The 24876-nt window shown below is 45.0% G+C and overlaps 1 protein-coding gene across 3 annotated transcripts; it reads right to left on the bottom strand.

Moving 5' to 3' along the window:
• Positions 1-24876, bottom strand: LOC116951620 (peripheral myelin protein 22-like). Of its 3 annotated transcripts, none has more exons than XM_032970407.2 (5): positions 24497-24876; positions 22283-22377; positions 21975-22080; positions 7075-7215; positions 1-3831 (listed from the first exon to the last, which is right to left on the bottom strand). In XM_032970407.2, the coding sequence occupies exons 2-5, from the start codon at positions 22358-22360 to the stop codon at positions 3671-3673; spliced, it is 486 nt and encodes a 161-aa protein (XP_032826298.1). In that variant the 5' UTR covers positions 22361-22377; positions 24497-24876; the 3' UTR covers positions 1-3670. The 3 variants fall into 3 exon arrangements, with proteins under 3 accessions (XP_032826298.1, XP_032826304.1, XP_032826289.1); XM_032970413.2 differs by lacking the exon at positions 24497-24876 and adding an exon at positions 24158-24435; XM_032970398.2 differs by lacking the exons at positions 22283-22377; positions 24497-24876 and adding an exon at positions 22432-22731.

Raw genomic sequence — 24876 nt, 5'->3', positions numbered from 1 at the left:
TTTGGAATATTTAAAACAAGAGTTTTATTTCAGGCTGAGCAACAGAATGTCATCGTAGACATGGCATGACTGCATTTCGAGTACAGTGTATTGGATTATTCACTTTCAATTGTCCATTATTGAAAAAAATAAATCCCATAAAATTTGATTGGTCTCTTTAGCTACTCATTCAGGACCACCCAGTGATTCTTGGATAGCATTCGGTCGCTGTTGCAACCGTACGACTTGCACCTCCTTCCGTGACTGCCTTGGATTGGATAAACACTTGTAGCTGGTGTGATGCCCACCAACATTTAATCGTGCCAAGTCCAAAAGCCCCCACAGAAATCCTGACATATAGCGTGACCGCACAACACACGTACAAAATATTACTCGGATCGTAGGTGCGCTGGATTTAGTAGGGTGTTCTTGTTCGACGTGTTTATATTATTACAAAATAATAATAGCACTAAGAGGGTTAGCATTACAGTACAAGTGTTTACAATATGCAACGCAGATATAACGGTAGGTTACTAGTGGAGAGCCCCAGGGTGGTTACTGCTGTTTCTGGTAATCACAGATCACAAGTATCACACGATCCACTCTTTCCTCTGCACTATTGAAATCTGAATGTGCTTGGAATGGACAATATTGGGTTTTTTTTCAATCAACTCATAAGTTTACACGGTCAACTTCGTTAAGAGCATCAACCGGGTGTAAATACGAAACTTATGCATTTCCCAGCGACAGATCCTACTCGTCGACGAAATTAGTGAGCAAGCCGTTCCCAGTGTTGTCAACTTTGAGAAAATGCAGTAATAAATTCTCGAGTAGACGATCGTGTGAATGTGCCGCTTGGTCTCAGGTCATTCACCCTCGTAATTTTGCACTTAAGTCAACATTTCCAACAATTTTCTGATTGCAAAGTAAATTATCACGCAAAGGGGAGACAAAGGCAGACCTATCTGCACCCCAGAAGTCGCTTGACAATGAAATGTGCAAGGAATCTGGTTATTTGCAGACCCTAATGAAGGCGATTGCAACCAAATTTTTGTTTAGAATGTGTATTGCATGTTGTGATATTATTGTCTTTTAGCGTTCGCATAACGCTAACACAAAACGGTTCAACTTAAGCTTACGTATCAACACATTGGATTCAATACATTGGATACATTGGATTCAATACATTGGATTCAATACATTACCCATTAAAAATAATCATACCTAAACAAAGTTCAATGTAAGAAGTCTAGTTTTATTTCTCATAGAGTAAATTGAAATAAGCTAGGGGAAAAAAACGTAAAATACTGCAAAAATAGCTAATTATAATTAATATGTTGCACATTACTTTTCTGAAGCACAATATTATGGTATTAGTGTCTTAAATTAAATGTTTAAAAATTTTACTTTGTCCAGATATTATATTTGATAGAAAGCTAAAATGAAGAAAATACCTGATAATAATACCTTGCATACAGTGAGGGAAAAACGTATTTGATCCCCTGCTGATTTTGTACGTTTGCCCACTGACAAAGAAATGATCAATCTATAATTTTAATGGTAGGTTTATTTGAACAGTGAGAGACAGAATAACAACAACAAAATCCAGAAAAACGCATGTCAAAAATGTTATAAATTGATTTGCATTTTAATGAGGGAAATAAGTATTTGACCCCCTCTTAATCAGAAAGATTTCTGGCTTCCAGATGTCTTTTATATAGGTAACGAGCTGAGATTAGGAGCACACTCTTAAAGGGAGTGCTCCTAATCTCAGCCTGTTACCTGTATAAAAGGCACCTGTCCACAGAAGCAATCACTCAGATTCCAAACTCTACACCATGGCAAAGACCAAAGAGCTCTCCAAGGATGTCAGGGACAAGATTGTAGACCTACACAAGGCTGGAATGGGCTACAAGACCATTGCCAAGCAGCTTGGTGAGAAGGTGACAACAGTTGGTGCGATTATTCGCAAATGGAAGAAACACAAAAGAACTGTCAATCTCCCTCGGTCTGGGGCTCCATGCAAGATCTCACCTCGTGGAGTTGCAATGATCATGAGAATGGTGAGGAATCAGCCCAGAACTACACGGGAGGATCTTGCCAATGATCTCAAGGCAGCTAAGACCATAGTCACCAAGAAAACAATTGGTAACACACTACGCCGTGAAGGACTGAAATTCTGCAGAGCTCGCAAGGTCCCCCTGCTCAAGAAACATATACATGCCCGTCTGAAGTTTGACAATGAGCATCTGAATGATTCAGAGGACAACTGGGTGAATGTGTTGTGGTCAGATGAGACCAAAATGGAGCTCTTTGGCATCAACTCAACTCGCCATGTTTGGAGGAGGAGGAATGCGGCCTATAACCCCAAGAACACCATCCCCACCGTCAAACATGGAGGTGGAAACATAATGCTTTGGGGGTGTTTTTCTGCTAAGGGGACAGGACAACTTCACCGCATCAAAGGGACGATGGACGGGGCCATGTACCATCAAATATTGGGTGAGAACCTTCTTCCCTCAGCCAGGGCATTGAAAATGGGTCGTGGATGGGTATTCCAGCATGACAATGACCCAAAACACATGGCCAAGGCAACAAAGGAGTGGCTCAAGAAGAAGCAAATTAAGGTCCTGGAGTGGCCTAGCCAGTCTCCAGACCTTAATCCCAGAGAAAATCTGTGGAGGGAGCTGAAAATTCGAGTTGCCAAACGTCAGCCTCGAAACCTTGATGACTTGGAGAAGATCTGCAAACAGGAGTGGGACAAAATCCCTCCTGAGATGTGTGCAAACCTGGTGGCCAACTACAAGAAACGTCTGACCTCTGTGATTGCCAACAAGGGTTTTGCCACCAAGTACTAAGTCATGTTTTGCAGAGGGGTCAAATACTTATTTCCCTCATTAAAATGCAAATCAATTTATAACGTTTTTGACATGCGTTTTTCCGGATGTTTTTGTTGTAATTCTGTCTCTCACTCTTCAAATAAACCTACCATTAAAATTATAGACAGATAATTTCTTTGTCAGTGGGCAAACGTACAAAATCAGCAGGGAATCAAATACTTTTTCCCCTCACTGTATTTCATAAATTCAGTTTATTTGCCACTATTAATACACTGTACTGTAAGCATTGTAGTCAAGGCTTTTCACGTGAAGTCTAGTCCTCAAGAGATGCCCCATCATAATCTCGTGATTTTAAATTAGCAAATACAATGACGTTACTTCTTAAAACTTTACATGCTGTTATTTTTTGCATAGATTTCAGCAAGCAATGGAAGTCTTTTGGGCATAGACCTTAGCTCTTAAAAGAATCATGTAATCAATCTTAGAACATGAAACATTTAAAATGTAAAAATGTTATGCAGAAAACATGCTCACTATCATTATTGTTAAGTACTATCGATTGCATACTTCACAGATGAAAATACATTAATATTTGTGTAGTTTCACTTCTTATGATGCCTCGGTCAAGTAACACGTGAAATCATAAAATAAAATGTTACGTTTATGACTCCTATTGCATTCTTGAACAATGAACTTGTCTATTTACAAACATGTACAAAATGAAAGCATTGTAAGTTTTTGAGGACCTTGTGGCATCGTCTGCAAAGGGAGTACCAGTGATTATGACAAAACAAAAAGTACTCCAACCAGGAAAAGCACCCTTGACCCCACTCGGGAACGTGCCCGCTACATTATTCCTTCTTTCGCAAAAAGCAGTATATGATGCCGCTAAGGAAAGTGAGGGTAAAGGCGACCCACGCTAGGATATAGGAGTAGCCCGGGCCACTGGAGGGCAGATGCTGAGGCTGGAACCAGCCGACGTAAATGGATGCAGCGGTCAAAACGCAGGCACCTGCAAGAGAGAGAGAGGGAGGGGGCACACGAATACGGCACCGACACATTACGCTGGACTTTCATCACAAAAATATGAATGCAGAAAACAAACTTGTTAGGTGGGTGGCTGGGCGTATTGGGTGGGTGTGTTTGTTGTTGAAATACAAGTTCATAGAAGTTGCGGAAAGTCATAAATGTTTCTGTGTAACTACACCCTTCAATTACAGACTAATTGGCTAATTGGAGGGTTGTTTACGGAAATATGGTTTTCCTCGGACCTTAAAATATTCTATGTTTTTAGGGACTTACCACAATGACACATTTTACTTCCTCATGGAAAAACAGATGTTTGCACCAAAGAGGCATCTCACCTCTCCTTCACATTTTAAACAACGGAATAAATTTTCACCTGAACGTGGAAGGAGCAAGAAACAATGTTCCTAACCATAAAAAATATCCCGTATATGTCCACAGTGTGAATAAACAACATATTGCTTTATTGCTTAATGATGACGTCAAATAACTGTGTATTAATGCTATCAATTAATTACAACAGCTGGTTTTATACATTTGTTAAAAGTAACTGCCGCAGCTTCAAGGAAGGTCTTGCGGTTGGTGGTGAGTTTTTTTTCACGAGGTCCTCTGTGTGAACTCAGCCGTTTGCTGGGAATGTACGAGTTTCTCCTGGCGCGTTCCATTGCTTAGCCGTGACGGCGAGGTGGGATTCATCATGCAAACAGAAGCGTAAAAATATTTAAACAGGATGCCGAAATATTTCCCCAAAGAGAGGAAAGGTAAGGCAAGCCTCCTGCAAGGCAGTTTCTGCTGCAGAGAAGACCACGTTGGAAATAAAAGTTACAAATCAAAGTTGGAAGTGGGGGGGGCTTTCCACGTTGGACTGCACTCGTGGGCCTATTTGAGCCCACGTGGGCAAACACATTCGCCCCCTCCTTAGCATTGGCAACAATTGCTGACATGTACCCAAAGCTGCCTCCATGTAAGAATGCCTCTGCCCACACAACGCGAAAATGCGGTAGGGATTTTTTTACAAATGCGTGTGCACATACGACGGCTTTGCGCAAGTGCTGAGCAGACCAAATGTAAGCAAAAGTTTTACATCGCCCTCGAGGAGAAACAAAATAGGGCCCCTATTCTAATGTCCTTTGTAATGACAGCTACACACTCGGCAATCATTGTACGATAAAAGGGATTTAGCAAAAGGTAACCGTTAATTACTCTTTGGTTTATTCGGTAAAGTCACCTACGTGACTTTATCGAAAAAACCAAAGAGTAATTCCTGCAGTCACGAAAGCACCTAATCAAGTTCGTAACCGTTAATGTTTGATTATGTTCATAAATAGAACTCAACCTGGCTTTTAACTTTTTTATGAAATTGTGTAAAACTGCTGAAGCAGCAATAATGTATCTTATCTCAAATGTATGTTCCTACTCACAAAATAACCAATGCAATTTTGAATGTCTAAGGCCTCAGGGAGGTCTCTTTCCATTGTATGTATAACATTTGTAAACTCCAAAGCAATACATACCACTCTAAATGAAGATGAATACAGCTGCCATTTTTTGTCAAGCTCGCTCTCATTCTACAAACAATATCAGGTCTAATTTTACATGTAGTACCTTGGACCCAAGGTACGTGTTTGGCACCAAAGATATTTGGAGGAAAATAGCCAATGCTGTGGAAATGCCTTCTGCCAACACTCAAATCTTTGTGCTTATGGGGCTGTTTATTTAAATTATTATATTCAGACCCCTTATCCACATATTCTCAACCCTAAAACTCTTAATTGTCCTACCAAGCCACATTTTCCTTTATACAGTTTTTACAAGCACATCTGGGAAGCTTCATTGACAATATTACATTTTTGGTCATATATTCCAATGAGTAATGACTCATGAAATGGAAATGTGTAATGTCCTAAGCGAATGCCACATGGTTTCTGGAAACCACCTACAATATGTATCTTTCATCGTTTAAGTTCGCATACAACGTTGCAGGCTACATTCATTCATCTTGCATCTCTAGAATGTTTTGGTCAATAATTTATTGCTAACCGGGAAGAAATGCATTTTATATTGCTGTCTGAAACAATATGGGGTGGTCTTTTGCTTTTGCTGGATTGTTTCTGCAGCATATCCAAGTGGAGTACATTTCTTCATACCGTTGACGATTTTTGATGTGTAATGAATTAAATGTGGCACTAATAAACGAGATTACGATTTATTATACAAGTATCACACGCTAAAATATGTAACCGTGCCAAGCGTAAGGCAATAGAGTATTGGATTCTTTAATATATCTGTGTAGGGTTGCTTTCAGTAGGGAGGGGGGGGGGCTGGAGGTGTAGGGGGTGGTGAAGTAACTTGCTAATTGTTTCAAACTCCTCACGGGGAGGTCAAAGAGACGACCTCTGGATTGCAAGTCCATCATGCTCACCGTGAGTCCAGGGCTGCGTCTACCCCATACCTCATTGTGGACACGTGCACGTGCTTTGAATGGGTGGCATGTGGCATTACTAACACTACTCTGCGTTCTGTACTGCGCTCAATAAAATTGTACAAGGAGATACACATCAAGCGCAAAGATAAGGCAGATCTTAAATAGTTAAATACTACTTTACAGCCCTTTGTAAATCCACTGATGGATGAAGGCCTCCCAATACCACATCAATCATGGGGTTTGTTAGAGAATGGCCCATCAAAAATAACGATAATGAGCTCACGTAACATCGCGCTAAAATGTCAATACTATAAAAAGACTTGGTAAAGTTTGGTTTGACGAAGCTTTTTAACGGCTCGTGTTCTTAAAACATCCTCAAATAGAATGTCCCTCCTTGTACCTGTAGCTCGCTTGTTTGGCCTAAGCACGCAGCTTTTAGGCTTCCCGGCGAGCGAAGTTGAGTTGTATGGAGGGGGCACTCTGGCGGTTTTTAAAGACGCAACTTATATACTTGATCTATTTTAAGTATTTATTTTTTGTGATTTTCTTTCCTTTCCCATACTTTGCACTCCTTTTCATTGTTTGTATCCTTTGTTGTTGTAACTTTCTGACCCGCCCCTTACTGGACCTCTGTGAAAAGGAGCTTCACAGCTCATCGGATTTCTCAAGGATAAATAAAGATTCTGATTCTAATGACCTTTTTACCTGCGTTGAACAAACCGTACGTAGATTCACCATTATATTACCACTCGGAATCAAGGCATCTGCGTCTTTTCGCAACCGCCACACGTGCGTCTCACTCACACGCCAGAAGCTGCAGCACTCCGGTGATGAAGAATCGGCCGCCCTTCTTCAGCGTGAACAGTTGGCAGACGAAGGCGAAGAATGCGCAGCAGCAGAAGATCACCGACAGGATCATCAGGGCTTGCACCGCCTGAATCCACTCTGCGAACGGGAAGCAATCGTGGCGAACGTCACGAACGTTGGCGACAGGCCGGCGTGTCGAGAGTGCGCACGAGGCTGCGTACGAAATCAGCCTCGACGTGGAGGCAAAAATATCCCCCAAAGAGGCCTCTCCAGAGCCTCCTCTAGCGGAGGGCCCGTCTGCCTGCGAGGGATGTGGGCAAGCAATCGCAGGGCTGCGCCCTTACCTTTTTTGCATATGCTCAACAAGCTCTGGGCGGAATACACAGCAAAGATTAAGTCACTGACAGCGTTGCAGAATCACACGCGCGCGTAGCCGCCAGTGGATACCAGAGAAGGCTATAAACACACTCCCCTTGTCTCTCGCATTCCATGTATTTTTTTAATTAAAACATTTCACCTGGACGGTCCGTTGAGACAGAATACCTCGTTTGCAAGGGTATTAAAAATAAAATTAAAATAGTAACCGTAAAATAATAATATTCAGAGTGTCAAGTGACACAGCAAATACGTGACAGCCGTGTTCAAATGTACAACGTATATATAGAGTGTATGTTTGTACAATGTCAACATGTATTTACACCACAGTCGAACACGTGAATGGAGAAAGCATTGTGCACACTTCTGGTACATGCACAATGCACCCTTTATCGGCAACCAGCGCTTTTGCAAATGTTTGTGCGAGCGTCGCAATTCAAGATTTCAGTAAAGCCGAGACTCTGGCGGCAACGATTTAACACGTTGGAACATTGCGGGGCGCACGATTTTCCTCCACTCTCCTGCTGCTGCGAAAACACTGAGAACCCCCCCCAGTTCCACCTCCCCCCACGCGCGACTCTCGGTTAACGGTCACCGCTGAGAACCAGATCCTCATCTGTGCTCAGCACCACCGGTCACTAACTCCCGACCAGATGTCAATCAGGAAGTTTGGTCGTTATTGGGGTCAACTACTGGGTAAGAAATGGCGGTCAAACCGCAAATTCCCCCCCTCCAAACCCTCACCCCTCTCCCCCAGCTAAACCTTAAAACGGTCGTAAACACGCCTCATTTTTCTGCTTCAGGCTTGGTATTTGTTGCCGTTTCTGGGTACTTATCCATTTCGTATTATTGCGGAACGTTTTTTTTATCTCTCTCGTTTTTACCGTACGTTGTGGGAATGATAGTAATTTTTATATATTTTCTCGGCAGCGTTAGCTGTGTTAGCTGCCGAGAAAATATACAAAAAAATGGATACATATAATACAAAATAAACCGCAACAAATACCAAGCCTAAAGCAGAAAAATAGCAGCAGCAGGGTATGAATCTCGCACAAGTGCATTTTGTAGAAGTAACGAAGACAGCGAGGAACGGTTTGCATGGCCAACACAAATCCAGAGTGCAGTCAGGACCAGGATGTTACACTCACTCGCCGTGGCACAGAGATAAACGTGTCAACCAGCGTTGGAAATGTGTTTGCGTGTGATCTGCAAACATGAAGCGGATCACTTAACCACTCTCAGCCTTACCCACCAGCAAGCTTCATGTCAGCTAAGGGCAAATGACAATGGGTGCACAGTGGTATTTGTAACATTTGGGTTTTATTAAATACAGTTTGTGCAATAAAATAAGACTGCGGCATTTATTTTTTTAGCCCTTTGTCAATCGACTGCTACGTGAAGGCCGCCCTCGTGCCGTGTTGGCCATGGGGATTGTTTGACCATACTTCACCACGCTGGTTGGTGTGGCTTGGTGAAGGTGGGGAGCATCGTCCTGGGAACATAGGATTCCAGTACTGTACTGTACAACAATGGATTTTGTCGGACCAACCTCTGCTGACCAAAATGTAGCACAGCCCCGAGTATCCATCCAATCTTCAGGTTAAAGTCTGCTTAGCTTGAAAGATCTGACGAAATTGGGCTCATTCTGGGCTATTATGTCATCCATCATTATCAGCAGTGAGCCTTCAAGCATATCCAACGGCTTCATTTCCCATCAAATCTTTTCCAGGGCCACAGCTCCGGATAAAATTAAGCCCCGTGCATATCCGTCTGCGGCGAGCCACTGCGCTGTCAGTAAATACGCCTTGACAATAGCAGATGCCTCGGAACCGTTAGGGAGTGTGAGCTAAGGACACTGGCGTCAATCTTCCAGAGCTCAGTCGTGCTCTGCAGACGCAAACGTGTGCGCCCCGTGTACAATAACGCCCAATAATTGCGTCTGATCCTACAGGAGGTGAGCACGGGCAGATCGGGCCCGGCTTGTTGTCGTCACCGTTTTTGGGCCATCGGAATAACATCTTTTACATGTACGACCTCAGCGTTCGGCAGCAAATCCGTTGGCGGGGTATGTACGCGTGCGTGTGCCCAACCGTTCCTGCGCCCCAGCGAATGCAGCCACACAGCGAGGGAAGGGCCGTGTCCTAAATGGGACTATTCATTACATTTCTCACCGCACCATTCTTCACGATCACCCCCCCCCCCCTTGGTGGTAGTACTCTCTCTCTACTCTCCTTCTTTGAAAGTCTGCGCACCTCTCCCAACCCCACCTCCCCTCCATGATATTTGTGTTGCCACCTGCAGTGCAGAGCGTGAGATGTGCCCGCCGTAGTACGACGTGGCCTAAAGAACACACCGCCGCCGCCGCAGCAGCAGCAGCAGACACCGCGGTCGACGAGGGGGAATGACCGCGGCTGGCAACGTCTCAACGAAAATGTACGGGGGTGGGCAGGCATTTAGACGCTGCTCGTCGATGGAATTGCCGATAATTATGTTTCAAAGCAAGGCTGCTAAATAACAACGTCAGTTTCGACGTCGTCGTCGTCAACAGCCCTGCCATTTATCTATTGCAGGAATTAAACCTCCCGTTTGTGGACGCCATCCCTCGAGGTCCTGCGACGTCACAAATGATCTCGCACGGCTTCACATCAGCTGCTCACATCACTCCACCTTTGCTGTGGGCATCCTTTTGATCGTGTTCTCTCCTTTTGGCTGCCATTCTGTCATCGCTCTTGTTCATCTGCCATCAACCCTCCATGCGACAAGCGCACTTTACATTCCTTAACAGTCAATGCGATGTCTTTCATTTGCATGTGTTCTGTCGTCCATGTGCACCTCTTTCTACCGCGCCTGCGTGCATCTCCGCATGGTTCTGTACAAATCACATTTTCAGCTCGTGTCATTACTATTTGCCCTTGTGTATGTGTCTGATCCATATGGTGGCAGCAGGTAATGTGAACCGATTATAAAAATAAACCCCTCCTGCTTTAGACACATGCCTGTATTCGACTGAAAACAAAAGAGGGAATGTTTAAATTCACGGGGCATAGCCTTGCTGCCGCACTGTTCACGCCCACTAAGGTGGGGGTGATGCACAAAACCCTCCAAATATTCACGTTGCGGTGCACAAATGACACCACAACAATCGCAATTAGAAAAACCACGCGTGCAGTCGTCCTCGGCTGGAAAGACTGACACCAGTGACATCGCCGCTAGTCAAGTGTGCAGACTGCTGTGCAACTGCACTGGGGTATGTGAGCTGGAGGGTGGGAAATTAGACGGTGGGGCGTGGTGAGGTGAGGCATTTAATTCCCTGCACCAGGACCCATGCCAACCACACTGCACCACTGATGGACACCGCTGTCAGTGTGGTAGACTCTTGAATGTCTTGCTTCAGGGATTTTCCTATCCCCCTTCTGTGCAGGGGCGTCATCGCCGCCTTGCTGTTTGTATGCTGCACGTCGCTAGACGGATGTATGTATGTATATATATGCACATACATGCAATGCTTTTTGCACGCATCGTGTGTGCACATGGCTTTTTTTTCTGCAGCATGTTTGCACTGTGCATGTCGACGGGAGAGGCCGCTTCATGCATGCAGAATAATATTCATCAGATCATCTTCGTAAATATGAGCACTGCATTGAAGGGGAATCGTTTTGAACAATACTATGACGAGGACGAGTCCGTGCGGGTTATTTAAAGTTATGCTCTTAAATATTTTCGCCGCTGCTTATGTATCCATAATTGTAGGGAACAAGAGGGAGCATAGAATTCTAAAATCATTATTGGAATGATTTATTTAAATGCCTTATGTGCACTTTAGACCAGTGCAGTTGCAACCTTGCATTTTATCAGGCATTCCTTTTCCATCACTGGCATGCGGTTTCAGACTACTGATTTTTAAACCAAAACCGTTTCATGCACGCATTCCTTTCAAGGAAACCCCATTGTGTATGTGTATCACATCATCAGTGGTTTCCCCACCAGAACATATAACATATTATGAGATAACCACCTTTGTCATTTTTGATTACAAAAAGTTACATTGTCCTTACAGTTTTTGCAAAACATTCACTTGCAAAATAGAAGTTTTGGGGTTTTTTTCCGAATGGGCTTTCAACGGATAATAACTCCGTGTATTTCACTGGGGGGCATTGTACCGTACTGCGGGAAAACAAACAGTCGTTATTTCCAAGCCAGGAGGCGGGGAGGGCCAGAAACATTGCAATCACCATGTGGCTGCCAGACATCAACTCTGATTTCCAAGTTTGGGAAATCAAGATGTTTTTATTTTTCTTCAAATGAAAACACCAAAGAACCATGATTTCCTGGCCGCGGTACCGAAAACCAGATTCTCGCCCAATGTTGCCAACTGTTCAAAGTATACATTTTACTAATGAACCTCAAAGAGGCACTATATGTCACCAGACAGACCATCTAAAGTCAAAACTGTCACGAGAGAATTCACCAAGTATCAAACGCAGTACATTAATCCTCAATATACACCTGGAATCGCTCATGCATCTGCATAACATTCTAATCGAAGAACGTCTCAAAATGCATCTCTCAAAATCAAACAAATAATTTGCGAAACTGCATTGCCATTTGTGTGCACAAGCACCGAGACATCGGTGTTGCGGCTCCTTGTTCAAATCGTCGTGGGTAGCTGTGACAAAATCTTGTCACTTGTAGGGAAACCCACAAAAAAAGTTGCTCAATTTAGCGACAAAAACGTGGAGTTGGCAATGATGCAAAGTGTCCTCTGGTGCGGCTCTCACATTGGAGTGGGCCGGGGCTCCGCATAGCCCGAGGCCAACCCCCCGTCTCACTCCGAACCGCTGTATAATTCCCAGAAAGATGGGAATCTGGAGGCTCAACTTTGCCCGTAAACCGCCCTTACTTGCGAGATGGGAACCACAGCCCTTGCGTCAATCAACACAACAATGCAGCCAACCAGCACGAACTCTCATTTGAATACCATGGCGCGATAAGTCTGAACACTATGGGAGTAAGGTACCTTCTATTTCTACAAGCAACGATACGAAGATACTTTCCTGTAAAAAAAATATTTTCCATCATTTCCACAAACGAAACAAAATTTTAAGATTAAATATATATATATTTTGAGTATTGAGGTGGTTAGTGCGCTGCGCTAGCAACCCAACTACTGGCGTTAGATCCACAGTGATCGATGGCGAACATCAGTGGAGTGATTGCTGGGCTTCTCGCTTCACCAACCCATGCCGAACTAGTGTGGTGAAGAATTGGTCAAACAACCCTCACATCTAAGGATTGGATTGGCAAAAAATGTTGTGAAGTATGATTTACTATTAAATGCACGTACGGTGGCAAGACGTTAAATTATCCGTGACAACATTGTAAGTATGTCAGCCTATATCCGTTGAAAATTGTCCGTGTTTGGCGATATCATCTCACAGCAGGATAATCTTCAGTCTGAAGGACATCGGTATATATCAAGCGTTCGCGTTTACTTTGTTTGAGTAGGTGAGAACGCAAGAGCCCAGGCGGGTCTCATTTCGAGAAGAGTCTCGTGTACCATTTACGGGCACCGTATATATTTTTTAATGGGGACATGGCGACCGATCGCAAATAGCTCCAATACCCAAGATGCCCCACAGGAGACAGAGGGCCGTACAGATGGGCAAGAGCATACTGTTGAGGGTGCGCACAGAAGAGATGACGATGGGGGATTGAGGGCAAAGGTCAGGATGAGTAACACGACAGTGTACATGCAAAGTTCTCAAATTGATACCCAAAAAGCTATCTCAAATACCATTTACTCGTAATTGTAAATGTTGTGGGTTTGCTCTCCAACACACACCGGTGTGCTGAACTCGTAACGAAATGGCATGTTTTGTTGACGTGAGAACTCTTACTAATGATGTCGGGTGGTGGCGGGCTTAACGACACATTTATACTTCCGTGATGTAACCCAAAAAAACTTTATTAAGGACCATAACTCGTGCTACTCATATCACACAGGTTTAAGGCTCTCCGGTGCAATTTCTTCTTATAACGGAGCATGCAACTTGGGAAATGTTAAACCCAAATTACTTAATGTTATTTCAATAACACTCGCTTAACAGATTTAGAGCAATTTCTGGAATTGCAAAACCAACGATCGCCTCCTTTCGTGGCACCTCACTCCAAGTGATGAATACTCGCTTGGCGTTCACCCTTTTCTGCGTCTCATATAAGGTCATACCCATTCATATAAGGTGGCACTCATTACACACAAGGTGCTTGCCACCAATGAACCACAGTTACCTTGCTGATCATGTCAAGGAGCGTAAACCATCATGTATCCTCTCGCAGAAGCAGTGGCTTTTGGCTGCCTACTGAACAAAGACGGTCACCATGCTTTCAGATGCGCTTCTGCGGCCGTCTGGAACTCTCTTCCTTCCGATATTAGGAAGCCACTGGAACTGTGCACTTTTAAATCTCGATTGAAAAAACTCATTCTTGAGAACTGCCTTTTGTGTGTAGTTTTTTGTCCTTCCCCCGCACCTCCGATTTGCACGGCTGCCTACGTAGGGCGCAAAAGAAGTTCAACATACATTTGATCGCCTCTCAGACAAAGAGACATGCAAAATGTAGTCTTTATTTTACAACTAAACCGAACGGTACGAAAGGTGAGCTGCGTCGTCAGGGTTCCGCTGCCCTCTGGGCTGAGCAGCAGGGTCTATCATAAACTGGTGTGATCGAAGGGCGTGACGGTGGTGGTGTCGAGCGCTTTCCACCAGCTGCCATAGCTATATTGGGTCAGTGGAGTTGGCAAAATCACGCGGTCCGGGTTGCGGTCATCTCCTATGACAGGTCGATGCCAGGCAGGAGTTTTTTCGTCTGGTGTACACTGGTTGTTCATCTGATGGTGGCGACGAATCGCGTGGCCTTGTATAGCCCTGTTCCTGCCACACGGTCGCCCCTTTCGCTGCTCCACCCAGTTCATCAAGGTGTGCTGCTGTTGGAGCTGGCGATAAAGGAGTTGCCGTCGTTTTTTTTAATAGGTGAATCCGTCGGACGTTTTGCTGCCAGCGAACACGCTGAAGAAAGTGGCGGGCATTTCGGAACGTCTATCTGCAGAGGGTCAGATCTGTCCTCGTGCCATGTCAGACCTCATAAGTAGAGGCCTAAGGCATCAATGATGGGTGGTGCGGCAGGTCAAATGGATATTATTCCTATCCAGTGTCCTAGTAATAGCTCTGCAATGGGTGCAGCTGCCGCTTTGCACACATTGCACACTGAGTTGGGGCGGAACATTTCCAGAATTTTTTTGGGCATTGCAAAACGTCACATTTTTGCAATGCCAGCACAGGGTCCTCGATGAAACACCCAACTCTTGTGATGAATGTGTACTTAACAGTCACCCATTCTACATTTCACCACAGATCCCCCTATCAGTCAAATATATGTGCGCAATTTCACGTTTCCCCATTTTTTTATTACACTTTATTTTATCATTTTAATTTTATTTCATGGCATACTCAGAGATAGCAGAGTAATAGGAAATTGGATTTGTGCAGCAGGGCCAAGCACATCTTGAAGTCTTTTGCTTCTCGTGAAGCCTAAAATACGCCACTAACTGCTCTTGGCAAATATGAATAATTAATTACAGCCCTCCATCAATCCACTGCCTGATGAAGGCCTCCCAAAACTATGGTCATAAGGCGTTGTTTGACCAAAATATTTCATCACGCAACTCAGTGCTGATTGGTAACGGTGGGGCCCAGGAGGACCAATTCAGATAATCGCTCATCACTGATGCTAGCTGTGGCTGGGAATTTAACTTAGGTCAATGGCTTTATAGCGCACCCACAATTGCGCCACTGCTCCATTCCACCCACACTTCTCTCGTCCACTGGAAATTATGGATAACGTGGTGAATTTACTCTCCAATGCCTCCAACAGACAATCCAGTTGCCCATTTTATTGAAACCGTCCAATCCGAGACTTGCCGCAAACGCAGATCGCACCTCGTACGGCGGGGCGAGGGATTCTGCAAGGATGCACGGTGCACGGAACGTACCTGGCTGCACACAAAACCGTCGCGTGCTTCGATTGGTCGGCAAAGGCGCTCGTGATTGATGCCTGGCCCCAAAAATCAATTGTGTCGGATAAATTAGCGAAAAGTGCACTTTGCATAATTGCATCCCGTGTGAGCGGTTGCGCGGAGCTTCCTGAGTCCACGCACGCAACCGTGCGCACCCCAGAGAGTTGCCGTTTCACCATCGCAAATGTAAACCCCAAACGCCAACTGCTTCCCTTTCACCAATTATTCATAATTTGTTTCAAGGTACGTATCCTGCATTCTCGATTCGTTGTTCAAACGGTAATACGAACCTGATATTTTTGCGTGTGTGTGTGTGTGATTTTGTAAACACATTTTCATATCCACGTTGGAAAATGATGGCGATCACGAGTTTCGCGTAGAGTGGAAGACACCGCCAGTGTCCTGCTGGTCACTGTCTCGGCATTGTTTTGCCATTGTCAGCCAACTGCAGTTCTGTTCCCATTCTTGATCAAGTTAACTCGTGGAAATTGTGCAATCAAGGTGAATTTAGTGGCGAGCTCATCCATCGGTGTTTTTCTTCCCCTAATCCGCTCCGATCGTGAATCTGCGACTTTGATGCCATTCACAACTTTGTCTCACCCCGGTGTAGTCATAGATTAAACCAGACGGACACGTGCCCAGCACTGAGTTCCATCACCTAGCCTGTGGCATCTCTGACGTTCAGCTTTACCACACTACCACTGGCTTAACCAGGCTATACATTTATTTACCGCACTACCACTGGCTTTACCATACTACTGGCTTTACCGCAATACTACTGGCTTTACCGCAATACTACTGGCTTTACCACACTACCACTGACTCTACTACACTACCACTGGCTTTACCACACTATACATTTCTTTACCACACTACCACTGGCTTTATCACACTATACCTTTCTTTACCATACTACCACTGGCTTTACCGCACTACAACTGGCTCTACCACACTACCACTGACTTTACCACACTACCACTGGCAATATCACACTATAAATGTCTTTACCGCACTACCACTGGACTTACCACACTACCACTAGCTCTACCACACTACAACTGGCTTTACCACACTACCATTGGCTTTACTGCACTACCACTGGCTTTACCACACTACCACTGGCAATATCACACTATAAATATCTTTACCGCACTACCACTGGACTTACCACACTACCACTAGCTCTACCACACTACCACTAGCTCTACCACACTACTACTGGCTTTACCACACTACCACTGGCTTTACCACACTACCACTGGCTTCACTACAACAGACACATTACTCTTTCCCACTTGGTTTTGCCTTCAGCCCAAATGTCACCCTCAGGCCGTTTTGCCGACTCCCTTGGACAAGTTGGCTCACATCCGTAGTCTGCTTGGCCTTTGTTTTTGGACCCACCTGACCTGATTGGCTCACTTCCCTAACTCAGCAGCTGATTGGCTCGGCCGCCGAGCTCGGCTGGTTCAGCTGCGGCTCTCCTCGGTCACTCTCCTCAGCTCAACCGTGTGTCCTCAACAAACCCGTTTCATACCTATCCTCTGCGCTATTTCACAACCAACTCCTTTCCCTGTGACCCAATCAACATCTGCAACTCCTTCAAAAACAGTTTTTGTTGTTGTTTTTGAAGTGTTCTGCAACGGTCACACACCTCGGCTCTCCGCTCTTCTCAATTTCTATCTTCATGCTTTGTGACCCTGAATGTACGGCTTCGTTATTGACCACCACATCAAAGTGATTGGCACTCCGTGGTCTTCGATTTGGCTGACCCCACCTCACTCTCTTTTCTCTCTCCCCGTTTCGGCGCTCCCTCCTCTTGGCTTAGTCCCCAATTTCGTCCATCGCAACATTCCAAAAACTGAAGTCTTCTGTATTCGTAAAAAGTCTGTCCCCAGTGAAGATTCCACTCACGAACTCTCAACATTTCTTAAAGTTAATTTACAACCTAAACTCTTGACCGTGAGCTATTCTTCCTTTACATCACGCAAATTTTCACACCTGAACAATAAAACATACTGTATATATCTCAGATCCATCACTTCTTTAACCCTTTTGCTCCTGGAATAATTCATCATCATTAGGTCTTTGCATGTCTACGATATCCCTTCAGATTCTATGATGCTACAAAGCAGCTCATTCCGAAGCGCGAGCTGCTCCCATCGCTCAATCTCCAAGGGGATTGTCTTCTCGGGTGCGTTCCCTCCTTTTGGTAGCCACTACCATCGATGTGCCATCATCCAATCTAGCAATATGTCCTACGCAAGCCCACTTACGTTTCTCGAGTCAAATTGATGTCGCTTGAATTGTCTTTTTTCTCTAACCCACGTCGTCCACCCTCTGCCCCTCAGTGTAATCCCAAGTATTTACACTTTTGAGCTTTTGTTCCATCTCCATTATTGTCCACGTTCCCGATGTGTATGCATTGATTGAACTGGTTGGTGAGGTCTTAAATCCAGCAGTGGATTATTGTGGCTAATGATGTTGATGTGGATAAGAGGCCGATCGCAGTGTCTTCCAAAGTAGGTTTTGTCACCCTTTGTAATTTTTTTGAAATATCTTTCATTCATAAGGTGCTCAATCACGTAAGCAAAAAGTGTTTTCAGTATGGCACTACTCCTGTTGTCCTTGCTGAAGTGGCGGAGCGAGGCCGCAGATAACGGCGTTAGAAGATAACAGAAGTTGCCCTCTGATCATCTTCAATGATCCGCCGGTGGCATGTATCTCCAGATTGCTCCACACCGTGTCACATTAATGCTGCAACATGCAGGGACTCGAATTTGTTTCATTCATATCAATAAACAAAACGCCTCTGCAGGCAGCGAGATAAGCAATACCGCGGCCCGGTCCCACGACACTGGCGTCAATGTCACATCAGGAAATGCTCTCATGTTGTTTATCTGCGCATAGCCGAGGTCAGACTGGATACATAGTATCGTTTGGGCCCCGTTTTCCTGGAGATGGTTGTAAGGGCGATCAGGATAAGGGCCTTTTACTGTGTCTAGGCATCATGGCTTTCAGTCGGGACAAGCCTCTTGAGATTTTTCGGTTTATTTGCTGGGTGTAACGCGGCTCCGTGGTCAGGGAGGAATGAAACAGGGCCTCCCAGCCGCCTTCCCCATGCTTCATAGCTCGTTACTGCGGCCCCTGAGGCCTACGGGCCTTGGTGCAGCCACACCGCCCGGCACTCTGGACATCTGTGAAAAGATCTTCATAGCTCATCGGATTCCTCCTGACTCAATAGCTACACCGCTGGTTTATATATTTTTTGGGTACTAATGTCAATCAACCGTTGGACGAGGGCCTCCCCACTTTACGTGGGTCGCAGGACTATTTGACCGTAGATCACCGCGCTGAACAGAGCAGGTTGGCGATGGTGGGGAATGGTGGCCGTAGGAACGTAGTACAGTACAATGGATTTTGCTGCACTGACCTTGGCTCGCCCATGATGTAGCCTCACAGCAGTAGCAGCCTACCACAAAATATATTATGCATGATGGTCACCCATCTGTCCTGAACGCAGCCTCTTCATAGGGCAGCCTCTTCACTGTCCTATGAAGAGGCTGCATTGCAGCATGCGGAATTTGTGAAACGTTTTGAGATATATTTGTTGTTGTTGTTGTAGCAATCTGATTGTTACACGAATGCTGTGGTGTAAATTAATGTTACAATCACAAAATAACAATAAATGTTAACACAGCAGTGTTATGAGGTTCATAGCCCATAAGTGGTGCCACACGCGTGTTTAACATGGACAAGGGCAGTGTTAGGTTGTTGTTACAATGCGGATCATGTTTACACCCACCTTTGGCAACCTCAGTTTGGCAAACCATAATGAAGATTATAGTCACACATCAAAGGGCAATATTTTCCCCGAGTCAACACAATTTATTCTACTTCGGCTGTAAAAATGTAGGGTATTTCTATAAAAATAGAACTAATAAATGTTTAACAACATCCATTATTCACAATTATCTGAATATACAAAGCGCCATGTTTAATAGATGAGTATTCTGTCAATATTGAATTTCATTTTTAATGTTGCATTCTTTGGCATTGAGAAAAGCCCTTTGAAGTATTATTTTTTAAGTTGATAAATAAGAGGTCGGCCAAATGGCCCCGAGGATAGAGCGCTGAGCCAGCACCACTGAGATGTTGGGCTCGAATCTGAGTTTTAGCCGCCTGTGAATCAACCAGGTTCTCAAGTCTAGCGGTGTTGAGGGAGCCAGGTCAGTCAACGATGGCTAAACAAATGCCAAGGAACTTGGTGCAATCTGTTTAGTCTTGTGTGGCACATTTTTCTTGTATTGAGCGTTGCAATTTTAAACATGTACTGCGCTTTGTGATCTTTCTATGAAAAGTGTCAAATAAAAAATATGTTATAATAAGGTTTTCCCCCTTTTTTATGGCAACAAAACTGAAACCTTTTTAGAAGGATTCATGTCTGCATTAACCACAATTGATGCTCGACCACATGACGCCTTATGGCGTCATGTGGTCGAGCACCAATTCGAGCACCAATTGGGTCAAGGCTCAAAAGAAAGCCGTCCCTTGGTGTGGACCAATCAGTTTCAAGGACAATGCATATATTATCATATATGTTTTTTGTTTGCATTTTGATTGCAGGTATTGTGGTTAATGCAGACATGAATCCTTGTAAAATGGTTTCAGTTTTGTTGCCAGAAAAAAGGGGAAAAACCCCATTATTACATTTTGGTACTGGCAAAGGAGGTCTAATGATGAAAAAAAATGTTGTTTCACATTTATTTTTTAAGAACCCATCACGTAACATTTGCTTTTGAACTTAATTACGCTAAAATCCAGCTCTGACTATTACAAATTTATTCGTTTAACTGTTGCAAGATGAACAATCTTACAGAAAAGTGGAGAGAAAGTGTGACCCCTACTGTGTAAAGGATAAAAGAGATCACTTCTGAAAACTCTTCTGCAGCAATTCTCCAACAAGGGCAACATCCTGAGATTTCCCAACAGATTATTTGTCACATGACATGTGGCGCTGATATGACAATTGGGAATACATTTTGATAAAATTAACCAACAAATGATATATATATCTAGTCAACAAGAGAAAATTATTCAGACAATTTTGTGTTTGTGATTTTCATAGATGCATTGCTCATGTCGAGCATACGTTATGGAATTTGAAATTTATTATTTTAAGTAAAATCATAAAGTATTCTTGGACTTGTATTTCCGCAGTTGATATTAGTTTACAAATAAAATGGCAAGGATGCTACTGGTCTTGTTACATGACACTGCCTCATTCCCCCTATAAAACCTTGTCTCATTGCTCAGGCACTTCGGTTTGGCCAGTAGAGTTGGCTTGCTCCACTGATTCAAAAGCGAAACACAAGTTAAATACAACGCAATGTGTATGCACTTGGTAACTGATTCCCTTCACAAGGATAAAATGGCCGTCAGATTTGAAATGAAACTCAAGAGACCTGGGATCCTTAGTCTGTTCCATAATTCGTTTGTACTCGCACATCTCTGACGTGAATCTGTTATCTGGCAAAAGTTCACGTTGATTCTCGTAATAAAAAATATACAATAGATGTGTCCTTAAGTCACGTGCTGCTGGTAAAGTACCTTTATTCCTTCTAAAACGGCCCAAATCATTATTTTTTTAAATTGTACTATTATTCGGAAAGTCTATTTTGACAACCACGTGTATCTGGCTCATTGTGTTTATTTTCATCGCAACACTTAGCAAATCCCTTTAGAACACGCCTACACAAAGAATTACAACCACATGCAGCTTATGCAGGACCGAGTGGAATCATCGTCGGCCCTCTCGTGACGTTTACAGTTGTGGTGTTATGCAATGCATAAATTACACGACCGATCGTTCAAATGTTTCCTCAAATATTCCAAAAGCACATCACAAAATCACAAGTAAGAGCTAAGATAGTGCTGGCATGAACGTAGCGCAAAAGAGCGTCGAGGTATTTAGCTGACTCTGGTAGTTCCCAAATATAGTTTGGCTATTTTAAAACCACACGACCAGCTACGCATTCAGAAACACACCCCTTCACTCACCCATCACCCAGTTCAATACCAGAATTGACAATGGTTTAACCCATGCACATCCTGCCGTTATTTATTCATTCAGATAGATTTTTCTCATTCAGGCCAATTCTTATTTTAATCGCGAAGGCGAGGTCAGAGGACCTCTAAATGAATTAGGAATGTCAATCCCAGAGGGTCAAACAATGAAATCGGTTAAACCACATGGCGAGTCTTAAAATATATCCTGAAGGTAATATATGCAATATTGTACATGATATAATTTGACACATTTTTATCTCACTATATGGATCGACACAGATAGAGTATTCAATTAGCATAGCATGGCGGAATGTAATATTACAAACGCTAATCGTGCTGCGCGCCTTTGACGATGCCTTAACGACGGTAATAAAGAATGGTTTACCTGCATCTTCGTTCTTGTAATTAATATCATTGCACTTCCATTCTTCTTTATAAATATGGCAAGAATACCACAGATCTGTGACGTTGCTCTCCACAACCCACCATGACTGAAAAAACACACACACAGATACAAAAGCAGTTGTGAATCAAAACACCACCGCCACCACAACCGAACGGGCTGCAAATATTCAAAAGATCACACTGCAAGACAAAAAAAGAATGCCCATTCCACTTGTTCAGGATAACGGGGGGGGGGGGGGGGAGGATGCGGGATTAACAAAAGCGACTATCAGCAGAAAATGTGCTCACGCTGTCGATGGTTGAGACGAAGAGCAGCACAATGGGCACGATGTGCAGGAAGATCACGAACAAAAGTAGCAGGAACATACTTGCCCGATGGTCACCTGCAAAGAGAGCATCTCGATTGATTCCGCAGCGGGGAACCGACGACAACTTACCGCACTCGAAGGTTCAGCGAGTCGGCGATGATTCCGCCTTTTATTCGGAAGCGTGTCATCCGTCGCTGGGATTTGTTCATTTGCAAACGCGGGGGGTTCATCCGGCCTCACAATCTTCCACGTTAGACAGCGACGTTTTTGTTTACCTTCTTTCGCCATCTCATTTGTCGCGGCTCACGGCGCACGTGCGTCATTTCCACCACCCCCAGCACATTCATATTGTGTTGATGATTACTATTCTAACAGTTGATTTGGCTCGGTCACTATAGCAGCATTTCTGTTTGTTGTAACACCCTTACCCCCCCCCCCCCCCCATTGCTTAAACATAGGTAACACGATTCTCGACCGGCCCAACAATGATGTCACGTCCCAGAAAAGGCGATGCCCCAAGCGGGCGTTTATAAATACCACCCGAAGCGCAGTAGCAGCAAGCAGTAGCAGCAGCATCTGCCCAACTATCCAGCCGCACGTTTCGCATTGCTCCACCACGCACAAGGACCTCCCCACCCCACCGCCATCTGGGTCATTCTGTTTGAATAGGTGGCGTGTGTCGTGGGTCAGTGTCTTTCGCACACTCGAGGGCTTTTCTGTTGTTGTTGTTGTTGCGCTGAGCGTCCTTGCTGACAACGCAATTCGCGAACACAATTTGCCATTCACCACTTCCCGTGCCATGTGAAGCACCTTTGCACAACCGAACGTGCTTGTTATGAGCGGAACACACATCTGTCACTTTCTTATTAATTACACACACGCACCACGCACACGCCCTCGTCCAACACGTGTAATGTATGTTGAACCTAGTTCGCACCACACGTAGCCAACATAGAGCTAATTTGCTTTTTGTGTCTAGTTTATTGTCCTTCCCCCGCACCTCCGATTTAGCACGGTTGACTACGTACGGTGCGAAAGAAGTTCAACATACACACCGTACAACCGTGCTCATCGGAGGAGCCGGGGGGTGGGCGGGGTAGTTGGAAGGACAACAAATAAAACACACTAACAACGAAACAGCAAACACTGCAATGCAATACGCGACCGAATGTCTATGCATGGAATGTAACGTTCGAAAATTGGCACCCGAAATAGCGGCCTCGAACAAACCACGCGAGGAGGTGAGAGCCCTGGAGGGCTGACCACTCGCAGTGGCCACTCCTGGCGGTCAGCACGACAGCACCACCACCACCCACACACCACTCTCGCTATGCCCCACACCGAACACATTTGACAGTGGCCACTCCTGGTGGTCAGCACGACAGCACCACCACCACCACCACCCACACACCACTCTCGCTCTGCCCCACACCGAACACATTTGACAGTGGCCACTCCTGGTGGTCAGCACGACAGCACCACCACCACCCACAACACCACTCTCGCTCTGCCCCACACCGAACGCATTTGACAGTGGCCACTCCTGGCGGTCAGCACGACACCACCACCCACACACCACCACCCACAACACCACTCTCGCTCTGCCGCACACCGAACACATTTGGCACCGATGCCGTTCTCGTTCAATTGTACTGTGCGAACAAATATAACGGAACTCTGCAAAAATAAGTTTTTTTTTCTCTCTCCCTCTCCTCCCGAGCCTTGCTATTTGTTTTCTTTTCGTATATGACAGCGCATCTGCAATTGAAAGAATGTTTGTAACGAGCAAACAACAACCAAAAACAAACCGCTCGTTTTCCGTTTCGCAAAGCAACAACAAAAGAAGAGAACTTACACTTTTATACAGGGCGTCACACCGAATATTCGGCCCGTAGATAAACGAATAAACGCGGTCTATTCCTGTGTTGTGTAAAAGTATCGGATTCTGTCTGCTCGTGTTGCCAGGGCGCGTTCCCCGCGCCTCTCTGCTGCTGCTCCGACTCCGGCGGCTAACGGGCACTGCCGTCGCTGATGCAGGCGAGGAGGAGGCTGCATTTTTCACTCCCAGGACGACAACAAAAATCCCAACACTTTAAAAGTTTGTTTTCCTTCCCCCTCCTCTCCTCCTCTATCTCTCCAACACAGCTCAGCGGCCACCTTCCGTGTGTGTCCCGAGTGACAGTTGCGCACTTACTTGCACGCTCACGGCAGAGCAAGAGATGTTGGGGGAGAACGAGGAGATGAAGCTACGACGAATTGTTAAGAAGAAGGAGAAGTGAAACCCCTTTCTCCCGGCGGGTCGAACGAGCAGAGAGCCGGGCGGGACCGGCACTGACGGAGAGGGAGAGAGAGAGGGAGAAGACGGAGACGTGAGGAGGCACTTCGCAAGTGGAGATGGAGCGAGACCAACGCCCAAAGCTCACGGCTTGCGGCAGAGAAATGGGGAGGGGATGGGATGGGGCTTCATGCGTCACGTCGGGGCGTGACAACTGCGCATCGCCGCACACTCGCGGACTGCAGCGGCAGCAGCGGCAGCAGCAGGGTCCTGCCCGGCACGACAGGAATGGGCGATGG

The sequence above is a fragment of the Petromyzon marinus genome, chromosome 3 (assembly GCF_048934315.1).
Source record: "Petromyzon marinus isolate PM22_M1 ecotype Great Lakes invasive population chromosome 3, UKy_Petmar_22M1.pri1.0, whole genome shotgun sequence".
Taxonomy (NCBI): Eukaryota; Metazoa; Chordata; class Hyperoartia; order Petromyzontiformes; family Petromyzontidae; genus Petromyzon; species Petromyzon marinus.
The sequence above is the reverse complement of the archived record's forward strand: the minus strand, read 5'-3'. Positions and strand labels throughout refer to the sequence as shown.